Source organism: Synchiropus splendidus, chromosome 9 (assembly GCF_027744825.2).
Source record: "Synchiropus splendidus isolate RoL2022-P1 chromosome 9, RoL_Sspl_1.0, whole genome shotgun sequence".
Classification (NCBI taxonomy): domain Eukaryota; kingdom Metazoa; phylum Chordata; class Actinopteri; order Syngnathiformes; family Callionymidae; genus Synchiropus; species Synchiropus splendidus.
The window spans coordinates 4,542,132-4,557,630 of NC_071342.1; the positions used below are offsets into that span (position 1 = coordinate 4,542,132).

The following is a 15,499-nucleotide window of genomic DNA, read 5'->3' on the forward strand; positions in this document are numbered from 1 at the left end:
AGGAGAATAATTGGTTAAACTCATGAGGGAGTCTGGGAAGCGCAGAAGTGGGGGGGGGGTTTCTAGCAGAGCTACGAGACTTGAGAGCTTCTTTACCGGACGGGCATCACCTGCCCACACCAGCAACTGCTCAGAGCCTCAGACCACACGACAGGGATCCGGAGGGGGAAACCCCTAATCCAATTTAACAAGTGAGAGGTGAGCCAGAAATGAGGCCATATGGTGAGTCCAAAATTCTGCGGTCTCAAATAGTATTGCCAAAACTTGGAGGTGGCCATGGCATGAGTAGGCATGTCAACTGCTTATTTTGCTGACAGGAAAGGCATTGGAGACCTGCACTGCGGTGGATGAGAAACGAGCCCACTGTTATGCCGATTTAAAGGATGCACTCCTGTTCAAATTTGACTATGAATTATCTCTGTAGACTTATTGGCAGTAGTTCCAGTCTGATGGTGAAAACACCAATGAGACCTACAGTTCCATTGATTGAAGGTCCTGTGTGGTTGTTGGATCCAACCGGTGGAACACAGCAAGGAGGAGATTGGTGAAGCTATAATCTTGGAGCAGGTAATGAGTGTGAGGACCTGAGTGAAGGAGCACGAGCCAACAGGTGGGTGTAGTGCTGCCATAACAGCACTGCTGTTTCATCAACGCAATGCAAGGGGGTTCCACTGCACCCACGGCCAGTATCACTACCAGACGTGTTCCACCACTCCATCCCGGGAAAGCAAGCAGGGAGAGAAGTCAGGAGCTGCCAGGTACCTGCTGTACTGCTGCAAACCAATGAAATGCTGGTTTCTACTGCCAGCTACCAGGTCACAAAGCTTCTGTGTGACCCATACGCAAAACTAAAGTGGCAGGTACATGTTATGCACCAAGTCCAGAAGCTGAGCTTGTTGGTATGTTTATTCATAATTATATTCTACATTGTTATTTTTTCTGTACTTAAAGGTTGTGGCTGAGGCACAATATGAATATATATAAATAAAGTAATTGGTCTGGTACGATGCAGCTTGGTCTTGGCGGCATGAAGCTCGTATGCCCATAAATTCCACGTTTTACCTGTCAGCACTGTGATTGGTTGACTGGGCCCCAAGGCATCATGGGAACTGTTCAGGTTCAAGTCACTGGAATTGAGTTTATCAGTGAGAGTGATATCATGATGGTCATCATGGTTGAGTATGACAGTTGATTTGAAAACATTTTTAAAGACAGTGGATAAAAGCGGCCTCGAGAGTTCGTAGCATGGTCCTGTGATCCATCCAACTCTGGATTGGTGACTTACCTGTAGATTCTGTAGGCCTCCAGGGATTTGTGGCTTCTCACGATATGTGTTTTTATACATGACTAGAGGACAGTGTTTGTCATACAGTTCACAATATTTTTCTATAGATTTATGACAACATATCATTTATGTTGTTTGTGTAGTTTCAGTTCCAGTCTTCCTGCAGTAGAGCATTTCCAGAGTTGTAAATTCCTTCTGTTCTCGATGTTCTTGACTCTTTCCTGGGTTCCTGTTCAGGCCTCATTTTTTGGTCGATGTGCTGTGAGTTAATGTTTCGGTGTTGCTTCGTTTGTTGTGACCTATCCCAGCCACCGTAGTTTTATCATGTCATCCATTTGTTTGTGAGACATTTGTTTGTGAAACAAGTACGCAGGTAAGAGGTTGTGTCAGTTGTTTTCCTTGTTGCTTTTTCCTCAGTGGCAGAAGTTTCTCTGCAAAAACTTGAGATGTGAAGTGGTGGTTCATGAAGACTCTGGTGTTAATTTGGTCATTTATCTTGACCATTCTTGCGTCCCAGGTTTTTTGAAGCGCCTTCATTATTCCTTCCACCTTAAATCTCACAATGATAGGTTACGGCTTCCCTCCGTCCTGAGGCAGATGGCTTCGCTGAGTGTAACTGACAACACATTCACCAACACAAGTATTTCCCACATTTTCTCTGATTATTTGAGACACAAATCTCTTGAGAACATGTCAGCTTTTTCGGAATTTTTTTGGCAGATTTCAAGATGTCAATTCTTTCGTCATTTTCTGCTTGGTTAAGATTCCTGCTACTGTTCGTTCTACCAGTCCGCATTCTGGTCTAGGTCCTTAATCCATCTAAACATTCTGTCCCTTTCCACATTCTTCTCCTGGAGCAGACTTCCGTGTCTCTCGATCTCCTTCTTTTGCTCCTGGTGATCAGTTTGAAACACCTGGATCTGCCTTCCCTGGCTGTTGCACACTCTATTTTCCTCACAGCAGCCTGTTATTGTTTTGTAGCTTCATTACAAATATTGTCAGTTAACCACCACTCAGTCCCGTTCAGGGTTGCGAGGAGTGGTGGACCAGATTTAATGTAGAACCATCACAGCCTAGAAGTTTAACCACAATGGTTGTGACAGAAAAGCAGAATCAGAGACAATAGATGTTTTTATTTCCTCTTTCAAATGAACACGCTCATCTGTTGCCAGTGGCAAGAACCTCCCAAGTGGAGGTGACCTTTATCCTTTTAACCTCCCCATTTCACATGTCTGCATTAAAAATGAGAAAAAAAGGATGAAATGCACCAATGATGGGTTATATGAGGAAAAAAGACACACTCTCCCACACCCTCAGGCACGCACCCATGCACACCTAGTTTTCACATATGTTAACATTGAACAACACACATGGACGTATGCATGCACACATACGTACACACAGAGAATCCCAGGCCCTGTGAACACCGTCTCCTCCTTGATGGACTCATCATCATGACTGTAGCTATACATTCAGATAATTTACCATAAAGTAATGAAGTAATGTGACGTTGATACAAAAAATAAGTTACATCATCATTCATGAATTCTCCCATTGGTCACTTGTTCAATGCTGTATATTTATATACTATCTGTTTGTATTTATATATTTTCATATGTTCTATTTTACAATTAAAAACACAGGTGGAGGACGGCTATTTGGTTTCTTAAATTTCTCTGCATTTAGTGGGTGTATTTCTGTCAGGTGTTTGAATCAGCTGCATATCGGCAGTTCTCACAAGGGTCGAGAGCTCAGCTTTAAACAGCAGCTGCATTCTTTCATTGGCTGCAGAGGCCGATGTCTCTGTGTGATTTGCAGAGAAGCAGTGTCTGTGTAGGTCCATGATATGAGGCTGTTTTTAGGAAACAGACTGTCTCTCTGGCTGCCACCAGAGGAGGAGCTGAGCCCACTTCCTGTCCCCAGTGGGCTAAAGCCCTCAGCTGCTCCTGTGCTTGTTGCAGCAGCAATACGGCCTCCTCCTGGCCACCAGCAGGTACAAAGGTCGATGGCGTGACCGGCGCTGTTTCCACTTTGTGCCTCCTCTCAACAGACGACATCACCGCCGTTGGCTTGGTGGTTGCAGTTTGCATACAACAAGCCTCGTTCACATGATGACAGTGGACGGAAGGGATGATGGGGACAGAACATGAGTGTATCGGAGGCGGCATCCCTTGAACACGCTGGACGGGGTCAGATTCTTCCTGCATCTGGTTGCTCCACTGCCCTGCAGTTCCCATGGAAACCAGTGTTTGCATTTGGAGGACAGAGTTGGTTTTGTTCTCTGACAAGCAACTGCAGAAAAGGAAAAGGGTCATTAGTTTTTAGCAAGCCCTGCCCCAATCTGTGACTCCGCCCAAACTGCATCGTGTCAGCATCGTTGTCACTAAATATTTGAACATAAACGGACTAATTACCTGTGAACTTGGACTCCACCTCTCAAGGCAGCAGCCACATTGAAACACTTGCCAGCCTCGCTGGCATGACAATGAGCATCTCGTCTGCAGAACTGTTAAAAAGAAGAAAAAGAATCCTTTTTTCCAAGAGAAGTCTGGTTGCCAAATTCAAACTTAATAACATCAACTTAATAACTGTGCTCTCCCACAGACACTTCTCACACAGTCTTTCACAGTCACATTTTTCATCCAACACGTTCCCTGTTTTGGATCTCCATGTGTCCAATTGGTACATCCATGTTTGTGTCCATTCCACATGAACCTGCCTCCCTAACTTTGGTTCATGTCTTACTGTCAGAGCTTCTATCTAAACTTGTGATGGGGTGATGATGCCTATTGAAATAGTGTTCACATTTTCAGAGCCCACAAAATGGCACTCTGCTGTAAAATCTGTCCTGTATAGCTTCTTTTCTGTCACATAAGCCCGTGACAGTCATCCCCACCTGTTCCAACCAGCCTCCACTCTCCCCTTCTCCTCTTTAAATCACTGCCCATCACTCAAACAGTCCCCTAACACATCTTTTTCACTGGCTCACCTCCCTGCTACTTCACTGGTCCACTTTCTGTTTTTTTAGTACACGCATATTCTGTTTTGCTTCTACTCAGCCTCCTCTTCCAGCTCATCTTTACTCTCCGGACAGATCATGAGAGATGCCTTTTCATCAGTATTAGATGTAAAATATTTGAAGATGGACCCAATAAAGTTTAAAATAAATGCATCACTGTTGATCAACAGTGAGTTTGCAAAATTCCAGTCATGCTGCATATCAAACTGCCCATGGCCACGGACAGTTAACAGTTGTTTTATTGGGCTCTGACCCACCCACATAGGAATGATTGTAATGGAAAGCAGTCGATTTATCGGGTCAGTCTGACTTCCACCCAGCCAGATAAGAGTTTCCACAAGGAAGTACTTGTAATGCTCCAGTAAATAATTGAACTATGGGCACGCTTTGAACATGTGTATTTGGTATGACAACTCGATTTGCTGTGTCTTGATTTGATGTTGTTAGGATGATGGTGTGATGGAATAAAGAGCAGTCATCCGTGACACATATGGTCTCTCTGCCTCTGCCTTCACAACCCTTGAGACGTCTGCCTCAAAACACCTCCAAACAGGAAGGTAAAAAAAAGCAAAAAGGAATTGCAGTGGAATATGATGTGATTTAGAAAAACAGTGTGCAAAGGACAGGCAACACCTCTGGTAATGTTAGTTGTGATCAGGTTGTAGCCGTGTCAAGCTTAAGCAGGAGGAGACCAACTTTGACAAGTCTGACGTCTTAATGTCAGTGAAGAAAAATATTCAAATGAATGGCCCTGACAGACAAGTTAATGACAGAGTGGAGCCAAACTAAATTCAAAATTGGAAGGATATTGACAATTACTATAACACAATAACAGAACAAGCCAGGTGGTGCAGACTGGTTAAAAAGGACCTTAAATGCAGACAGATTGACAACATGACGAGGACTATAGAGGACTTCACGGAGTGCATAGACATTGCAATGGAAACAATAACAGTGAGTACAGTGTCCAGAACTCCTAACTTTAATAGAAGAAATGCATGACATGATAAACCGTTGAAGGATGACAACACATACATTGGTTTCATTTGGTGACGTCAATAGACAGGCTGACATAGAGTCAACACATCACGACTGCCAACTCTTTGGATACTAGGAATGTGTGGATTGATTCAGATACAGTGTTACTTCCAATCAAGACATGTATTTTTTAGAATCGATCCTCATGAAGCCATGGACCACTCGAGGCTTCCATAACGCACGTAGGAAGAAAAACAAACTGTACGGGGATCGCTGCAACAAAATAAAAACTGAAGAGGCAGAAAATAGATACACAAATGCAGATATGATGAAAAAGGCAAGGAAGGAGTACTACAGTAAAACACACGTGGTAACCAAGAGCACTGTGGTCGAAGAGGAAAAAAAGACGCTTCATGCATATTGTTGCATATTGGAAGTGAATGAGTTAAGGAGGACATTATGGGTGTGGTGACAAGTTCTGAGAACAAGACGTCAGCAGACAGCAATCTCTCAAACGGCAACCTTTCCTAGTAGGCTGAAGGTGACAATGTGAGACCTGACCATCTTTCTTTTAGAAGGACTATTGATGCTTCATGAAACATTGTCTTCATTTTCAGAGCCCTACAGATGGCTCTCTCTGCTCTGAAATATTCAGATGTGAAACCATTTTTAAACCAAGAGCACCACCTCCAAAAATTAGGACACTTCATGAAGCCTCATAAATCACTATTTAAAGCAGGGGTCACCAAACTGTTCCAGAAAGTGCCGCAGTCGGGGCAGGTTTTGGTTACAACCAGTCAAGCAGCAGCTGACTGACTAGCCAGATACCAGATTACGTGCAGCCCTATCCGGAACAACCCCTTCAATGTTCAGCTTAAATCAGTAGATAGATGACACTGAGATGGAGGATGAACGTTCTTACCTGATGCGTTTGCATATTGCCATGGTAACGAGCCTTTGAGTCTCCACAGCTTGTGGTGTAATTTATCAGACTACGACTCTCTTTCAGTTGAGCGTGTAGCTTCTCCCTGCGCCTCCTACAGACACAAACACCCATGTCACGGTCACAATTACTCCTGTCATGATGATCATCAAGTGTACTACATATATATATATATATATATATACAACCATATTTACATGTGTACAAGTAACATGTACACTACAGTACCAAAAGCTTCAGCTCACCCATCCAAATGATCAGAATCAAGCACATAAAATCGTCGTGAAATTTCCTCACTCCTAAATATTCCACACACAACTGTCAGCTTTATTATAAGAAAATGGAGGAGTTTGGGAACAACGGCAACTCAGCCACGAAGTGGTTTGGACCATGTAAACGACGCAGAGGGGTCAGTGGACGCTAAGGCACATCGTGCAAATAGGTCACCGATTTTCTGCACAGTCAATTGCTGATCTCCAAACCTCATGTGGTCTTCAGATTAGCCTAAGTAGAGTACTCAGAGAGCTTTATGGAATGGGCTTCCAGGAGCTGCATCCAAGCCATACATCACCAAGTGCAATGCAAAGCGCTGGATGCAGTGGTGTGAAACAGGCCACCACTGGACTAATACAGCAGTGGAGACACCTTCTCTGGAGTGATGAACACGCTTTTCCATCTGGCAATCTGATGGACAAGTCTGGGCTTGGAGGTTGCCATGAGAGCGGTACATTTCAGACTGCATTGTGTCAAGTGTGAAATTTGGTGGAGGAGGAATTATGGCGTGGGATTGTTTTTCAGGACTTGGGCATGGCTCCTTAGTTCCACTGAAAGGAACTTTGAACACATCAGAACAGCAAAACATTTTGGACAATTCCATGCTCCCAACCTTGTGGGAACAGTTTGGAGCGGGCCCCTTCCTCTTCAAACATGACTGTGCACCAGTGCACAAAGCAAGGTCCATGAAGACATGGATGACAGAGTCTGGTGTGGATGAACTTGACTGGCCTGCACAGTCCTGACCTGAACCCAATAAAACACGTCTTTGGGATGAATTACATCGGAGACTGAGAGCCAGACCTTCTCGACCAACATCAGTGTGTGACCTCACCAATGCGCTTTTGGAAGAATGGTCAAAAAGTTCTATAAAAAACACTCCTCGTGGACAGCCTTCCCAGAAGAGTTGAAGGTGTAATAGCTGCAAAAGGTGGACTGACAACTCTGTGGGTTAGGAATGGGACGGCACTTAAGTTCATATGTGAGTCAAGGCAGGTGAGCAAATACTTTTGGTAATATAGTGTAAATATGTTGCTTTCACATTTAAGCACATGTCAATGTGAATGCATGCGTGTAAAGGAGAGAGGTTTAAGTGCGTGCTGCTCACTTGGTACGACAGTAGAGGGCAACACACAAAGTGCCCAGAAGACTGATTGCCATGGTGATTGATGTGATTGACAGGACCTGTCTCTTGTAAACGCCTTGACTCTCTGAAAAAAACAGGAAGCAGATCATGTCCCATCAATTGAGTCATAGACACACGCACACAGACATGAAACAATGACAATGTGACCTTGGTAAACATGGAAGAAAATGGCAGTGTCTGACAGATGAAGTGCGAACATCTTTATTTCATGTTTAGTTCTCAGAAATTGTGGACATATGACTATACATTATCAGAGTCACATTGTCTGCCATGTCTTTCAATGTCATTGGCTTAAACAATCATTAAATAAAAAAAGATGACTCACCCATGAACTCAATGCCCAGATGATCTGAAAGACAATACTCATATCAATAACTGAAACTTGGTGAGGAAAACATAACTTTGTTCATTCTGTTATTGCTCTGACCGTCACAGAGCAATGACAATCCTCACGGTGACCACAATTCCATGCACACAACAGACAGCCGTGATGACAGCGAGGCTAAGCCCCTCTAACTGCCCCACTTCTTCCAGTATGAATGCAGTGAAGAGTGAATCAAATGTTTCTACGTTATCATTCAGAGTCTGATCTTAGTCAGAGTAAAGTGATGACTCAGCTGTCTACGGCTTCATGTAAATGAAGTCACCGCTCATATGTCTCGCACAGCACACCGCATCACACAGCATGTTTCAAGTCAAGGTTTCAAGTCAGGCTTTTTTGTTTTGCATAGACTGAGTGTTGCCCCATTAGGTCATATATAACACCATGAGTGATATAAATGAATGAATATCATTTCAATCTTCCACATGACAAGTTATAAGACATTTGTGTGACCATTACATCACATGGCTTTCTTGGTACAATGCATTAAACTCACTGAATATTTCTATTTACAAGATGCAGAGATTAAGGAGAAGGAGCAGAGTGAAGAACAGTTCTGATCAATTCTGCCCCTTAATCCCTCTTTCCCTGTTTTTCAGATCAGTGTTTGTGTGTAACTACTATTTGTGGGACTTTAACAAGTTAATTACAATGATTTTTTAAAATTATATTAATTAATTAATAACAACAACATTATTACAATTAATTAATCAATTACAACAAAAAAAATAATTTAACAGTTTTCTCTCCAGACAACACAGATGCTTTCTAAGCGCAGGAGTTCCTGGTGCACTGAAATGAAAATAAATGCTGTGCAAATGTCTGTTCTTGCATGAACCAGTCTGGAGACACTGATGTGTTGAAGACATTTTGGCCCATGGGTCCACATTGGGTTTTGAGGATTAAAACTTCAAAATATAATGTAATATAATAAATACATTATAATTTAATTTAACTTAAGTTAAGATTCCTGGTTAAGTCTAGCCATTTGGTATGGATGGTTAGGTTTAGGGTGAGCGGCTGGGGAAAGCGTTATGGGAATTAAATGTTGCGACAAAACACCTGTCATTGACATAACCCTTTCCCGAGCCTGTCGCCCTAAACCTAGCCATCCAAAAAACATTAACCAGGACTCTGAACCAAACTTACACCCAATTATATATAACTACTTTTACTGACATTTAACCATTTAAACCTGGTGAGGACAACACAAAATGTCTGTGCTAATTTGTGTGCCGGAATGAAAAAAAAACGACTACTCACTGGGGCTCGACAGGACGGTGTCAGTCTTGGGCAGGAACTGGTCACAGCGAATTCCCTGGTGCCCTTCACGACACCTGCACAGATAAACAGAGAACACAAGATTCCATCCATCATCAAAAGGAGGCTACAGCACATTTGTTTTCATTCGATCAGTATGTTCGGTGCACACCTGTATGACAAGCACTGAAACTGGTGCCCCACTCCTCAGTCGACATGAAAACACTTTCTTGTGACATTTTGCTTTGTAAGGAACTTGGCTGATCCAAAAATGTAAACCTCATTTTGAGGTTGGGGGGGGGGGGTGGGGGTTCATATAACAAGGCCATTACTATAGGGTTTAAGTTTGGTTAAGACTAGAAGTCCCAAAGAGGGGTCATTTGACCTTTCGACCTTTAAAACCCTGAGCCTTCAGCTGCGAAGAGCTGCTTTTGTTATGGAAATGAGGTCTATACTGGCACACCCCAGGAGGGTACATGCTGAAGCGAAGGGGAGACACCGAAGGCTTGTTGACTGTGCCGATGATGGTGTTTTTCTGGTTAAGCAGTCGCTGTGCAATGGGCAGTGATATAGAAAGTGTCTGTGGATACAGTTCTGCCCTTATTATACATGAATGACTCCATCAGCCTCATCACAACACTTTCAGACAGTCTCTCCTTTCAAACCATAGGCCACCATCCCCACTGCCACAGAATTTACCACAGGTTACCAGGTGTGCTGGAGGAGCGGAGCTTTGTGTTTTTATGGACAAGTGCAATGTTTATACATACATTTTTTAATTGTTTGCACAAGAGTAAAACTGGCACATTTAGTTAAAAGTGAGAGGTGCACACTGTCTACATTCACTTGTATTTGTTCTAGTAAGTAAAAGATTCAATTTGGATTTCCGTTTGTTGTATTTCTTCGGCTATAATAATAATAATAATAATAATAATAATAATAATAATAATAATAATAATAATAATAATAATAATAATAGGTGCTGCACATTGTCTTTTTTTGTTTGAACATTGATGAGGCTTATAAGGCTTTCATCTATTTTAGTTATTTGCACGCAGCTGTATTACAAAGAAAATGAACATTTTGTGTCTCATTCTATATTTGAATTGCAACATTACATTGCAAAAACACCCCTCGAGGGGATTGGTGAAAATACAGCCCTGCACATTGATTGGTCAGGCAGAATGCCACTGGGCTGACAAAAACAAGTTCTGAGTGTCTTTTGAATGTAGTATTCAAGTGTGCGTTGTGTGTGGGTGTGGTGGGTATTTACGATTCTGTGCTGAATAAATAAATAAAAAAGAAAAGCACCACTCATTTGAATAATTTGTACAACAACAAATATGAGGGCAGTTGAGCATAAATATTATACAAAACACTATTTTCCTTGATAATGATGATATCATTGTACAGTTATTGTCAGATGCTCTATTTGAACAGGAGGAAATGCTCCTGAAATAATGAAAAGCATTTGATCACGGCATTTCTATTTACTTTGAAGGAACAACTGACAGGAACTTGAAGAAACATGCACAGTGCTACATAACCAAATTAATCATTGATACAAATACAGTAAACACAAAAGAAAGCCTGACATGACCTGTCAAGCAGGTAACTGTTGGCAAGTCATGGAAGAACTGAGCAGGGATGATAAGTGATGCATTTATTTTCACAAAGACGCTGAGAAGAGTCATGTAGTGACAGGTTAATAATTCAGTGGTTATGTCACATGGTATGTCATTCCCTGTACTGACCACAATCCGATACTGTGGTGGTGTTCCTTCATGGTGAAATCGGCTAGAGTTAATCCCCATTTTTTGGATTTGAATTTATGTCACTGTCTTTGAGCATGAAACATGTGGTGAGACAATAACAAGCTGCTGACAGTCTCATATAACCATATTGAACAGTCTGATCCACTGCATGCAACCAGTCTGCATTCAATGAATCAAATACATAGCAAATGCACCAACAAAAGAAGAATTTACTCATTGAAAAAGTCTGTGAGAATTGGAAAACCGAGTTCATCACAGGTGTATTCCAAGATGCAGCGTTTGAATGCTGAAACCTGTGTTGTTGCGGTATTAATGAGGTGCCATTGTTTGAGTACAGTTCACTACATTTGACCTGAGAAGTCAAGAAACAGAATAAGGGTTAGGGCTGAGCATCACTGGAAAGACTGCAAAACCAAACAGCTTTTGGGCTAAAGTACTAGTTAAATCATTGCACAGACAAACAGATCACACTGTTCTTTGTCACCGTGGTGTCTGTCACCTGTGGCTTGAGAAACCGAAGTACCGCACGTCAATGCATAATGAAAATACAGCACAAAATATCAGACTGAAGTTTAGTTTCAATCAGAACCATGTAAAAAACTCCACTATGTGTCAAAAACCATATGAATGTCATTAAACATCAATCTGATCAAACCAACTATGAATCACTCTCAAGTACAAGTTGTCATGGTTTGCTTTTATTTTGTTCAGTAACTGTACTTTCTGTTGGACTCTAATTCTCGCTTGCGGACATCTCCCAGTTCAGTGACACTTTCTGTTTGAGTATTTTATTTTGTTTTTATATTAAATATAGTGCTTGCTTCGCATCTTGCCTCCTGTGAGTTCCTCATTATTGCACTTCGGTTCCGCTCCACTCGTCGTTCATGACACAAATGTCATTATTGAGACTGTCCATTTTTGAAAATGATAATGTGACAATAAAGCAAAGTTCCACTGATTCACCCTTTACTGATTCGTCTCAATACGCTGGACATTTTTAGCTTTTTTAATCGGTAACCACAAATTCACAAAAGAAGATGTTGTATGTTCAGCTAGAAATGTGCAAATCTTTCCTCACTCCTCTAATGTTTATGTCCGTGTCCCAGCAGCTTGATAGGTGAGCAGCCCGCATGCTGAAAATGTGACTGGACTGTCCCGCACGTAATGTCATGCCCTAAGATGCAGCAGAATTATGCAAAGATTAATATTTTGCTTAAAGAAAATAACGCACAATGACTTGGATCACTAACTTTAATCTGATTACCGAGCTGTAAATAGTAACACGTTAGATCATTCTTTGCTAAAAAAAGTGGTTATATGACAGTAACACGTTAATATGCTATAACGCAGGAAGTTATTTGTGTCCATGACAAGAATAAGGAGAGACATATGAACTGAGGAGGAGAGAACATCACTATTCATAAACAGCAGACGTGTTTGTTTTCACGGACTCCGACTTCTTATTTACTTATTACTAACTTATACTTACTTATATACTTTACTTATTTTGTCTGCGCTGCCATTTACTGACTACAGTGGAAGCGCATGCATTATTCTGCAACTTGTGCCCCTTCATATAAATTACACTGTCATATGTGTGTGTCCATGTGCACATGGTACACAAACAAATGTTCTCTCGTGATCTGTGCTGTGCCAACCTGTTTCATCTTGAATGCACCCAATGACAACACTTCAGTTTCCGGAATTTGTGTGGTGTAGGGTTGGACGATTACGGCAAAAATGATAATCCCGATTATTTTGATTCGTATCGTAATTCAAACCATTATTGAACTCAATTTAAAATTTTGCTGTCATTGAACTTTCAAACTTTATTGAACAATCAACTGCAATAAAGCGATACATAAAATTGAAATAATAATTTAACAGTTAATCTTAACCTTCTTCGTGTAGGTTAAATGTTTCTTTCTAGAAACACCTGTCTGTATGATGTGGCTTTAGAGGACAGTGGAGACAGGAGACAATATTTCCAGCTGAGCAGGCACTTGGCTGGGATGCATGGATTTTTCTGTGGTTCTGATTGAGGTTTTTTTAAAGTAATTTTTCATGAGATCATGATAGACGAAGTCACTTTCCTATTTGAGCAGTCTTTCTGCGTGTCAGCAGTGTGGTGAATGACGAGGAGCACTTGATGTTCGGTTGAACGCAAGCGATTGTTCTTATGCATTTCTGCACTTCCAAATAATCATTGGTTTTCGAAACATCTCCAACAAGCAGCGAGCACTGCTGCTGTGACTCTGGATGAGCGTCTGCTCCTCAGAGGTTCTGACGCTGAAAAACATGTTGTACAGGCGACCGAGCTAACAGTGGCTAATATTAACGTCCCCCACTCCATGTAAAGGCTGGAGCTCTCTCACTGACAGGCAGAGCTTCGCCCTGAGTGGCTCATGCTGTATAGCTCGCTCACTGTGCTCTCCACAGTAGCTTCCCACCGGGGACGAGGCGTGGTGCAGCGTTTGGGTGCAACGGGACAGAATGAGACGGGTGTCTGGCCAAATAATCGTTTCATGACGATTATCATAATCATAGGAAGACATACAGTGATATCTCAGTTTTCGAACGTCCCGGAATTGGAACAAATCAGAGTTCGAACAAAAAGATTTTTTTGCTCGTGATTTCGAACGAAAACCCAGAACTCGAACGCCCCCGAAGAAAGCCGGAAAAACATAACGTGCGCGAACCGATCAGCTGACCCACAATGCGCTTTGTTATTGTGTATAACGCAGCCTCTGTATGCAGACGTGTCCTACAGGTACAGGTTAGGTAGGTAGGTTAGCTACATTTACTGACTGTTTTTTCTTCATATTGAGGTGTAAAACCTTTCCTGTCTCCGCACTGGACCATGGTAGAGTGTCACAGGGGAGGTGCTCGCTCTCCACACCTCTGAGGCTGGAGCGCGCACTCCAGGGTTTGATGTCCTGTTGGACATGCTGGAGCTGGGACAGGGATGAGGTGAGTCTCAGACAGAGAGTTACTTGGTTTATTACTCGCTTCTCGAAGGGCCGTCTGGAACCGAGGTACCATTGTAATCGTAATCCCGATAAAAAAATGTATTAATTGACCAGCCACACTGTGGCGTCAGGTGTTTTGCCTTTACACTAACTTGTGCATTAAAATTCGGCATCAAATGTCTTATTCAAAGAATCCTGCATACATGTCTACTTGGAACCCCTGACCCCATTTTCACACAGGGAGAGAATGTGTGAGCAAGTTGTTCACATTCACAGAAATTCAGTCACGCAATACAAACGGTTGTTGACCGTCTTTACAATATATTTGTTTAAGTTTATATATATTAAAAAAATAAAAGTTTATTTTAAAAAGGGCAATGAATGTTGACTAAAAGTAAAAATCCTGTCCTTGGAATTATATATAAATCTACTACTACTACTACTAACTGACCAGTAGTACTCAAATACACTAAATGCACTTAAAAACGCTTTTTTTTTAACAATACTGTCCAATTGCAAGTGCATAACATGTTGAAATGTTGTGGAAAGATTAATCTGTTGCTGAGCAATCATTGCAATCTTGTGGGTCCCACAGAGTTTATATTATCAGACGCTGCACAAGATTGCTCTGAAATGCCAGAGCTCCTAAATTACGCTCTTAAAATCCACAGATGATGAAGAATAAACTAATTTGTGCTTTCATGATAAACAGTGTCAAGACCATGGGAAAGATCAGGGCAATGAACCAAACAAAATGCATGAAAATCTTGTGACCTCCCTCACCAGTGAAAGAAAAAAAAAAAACAAGAACTTTAACTCCAGAACAAAAAAAATAAATACATAAAATAAAAGGCTCTAATAGGACAATAATGCAGGTGAATTAGAAAACATAATTTGGCCAACCTTAGTGGATTCAAAGTAGGGATAAGAGGGTGCAAGAGAGAATATTGTGATGTATTCTGTGCCAAAAGAAATGAAAGATAAAGGTAACAAGAGGGATGTCAAAGAAAAGAAAACTGGACAGTACACAATTCTAGTCAAATTGCAAGTTTTGTCAAAGGGTTTATAGCTGTAGAGGCCTATCAATATTGTCTCCGTACAGCTCAGTCTGTGTCTCGTTCTCTCTCTCCATTAAACAGTTTCCATCTCCCGACTTGTCCACAGTGTCTGTGGAGTATCACGACCTGGGAGAGGTTTTAGTCAGGAACGCGCTCATTCATAACCTCCTCATAATCCTTACGATTCCTCCATTGACCTTATTCCAGATTCTTCTCTGCCATTCCGTCGGCAATACAAAATGTCCCGGCCGGAGCGGGAGGCTTTCGAGTCCTACATCCAGGAATCTTTCGCTGCAGGTTTGATCCGGCCATCCTCTTCTCCTCTTAGTGCTGGTTTCTCTTTTGTTGCCAAGAAAGATAAATCGCTGAGACCACTACAGAGATTATCAGGGGCCTGATGACATTACAGT

The 15,499-nt window shown here is 41.8% G+C and overlaps 1 protein-coding gene across 1 annotated transcript in view; it reads right to left on the bottom strand.

The window, feature by feature from the left end:
• Positions 1-2,398: 2,398 nt before the first annotated feature.
• The window catches only part of LOC128764950 (pro-neuregulin-3, membrane-bound isoform), a 58,403-nt gene continuing 45,302 nt past the window's right edge, over positions 2,399-15,499 (bottom strand). The window contains exons 3-8 of the mRNA XM_053875248.1: positions 9,291-9,364; positions 7,971-7,994; positions 7,607-7,709; positions 6,205-6,319; positions 3,700-3,791; positions 2,399-3,577 (exon numbers count right to left, since the gene is read on the bottom strand). Coding sequence (XP_053731223.1) covers positions 3,064-3,577; positions 3,700-3,791; positions 6,205-6,319; positions 7,607-7,709; positions 7,971-7,994; positions 9,291-9,364 — 922 coding nt within the window. The 3' untranslated portion in view covers positions 2,399-3,063. The remainder of the gene's footprint in view (positions 3,578-3,699; positions 3,792-6,204; positions 6,320-7,606; positions 7,710-7,970; positions 7,995-9,290; positions 9,365-15,499) is intronic.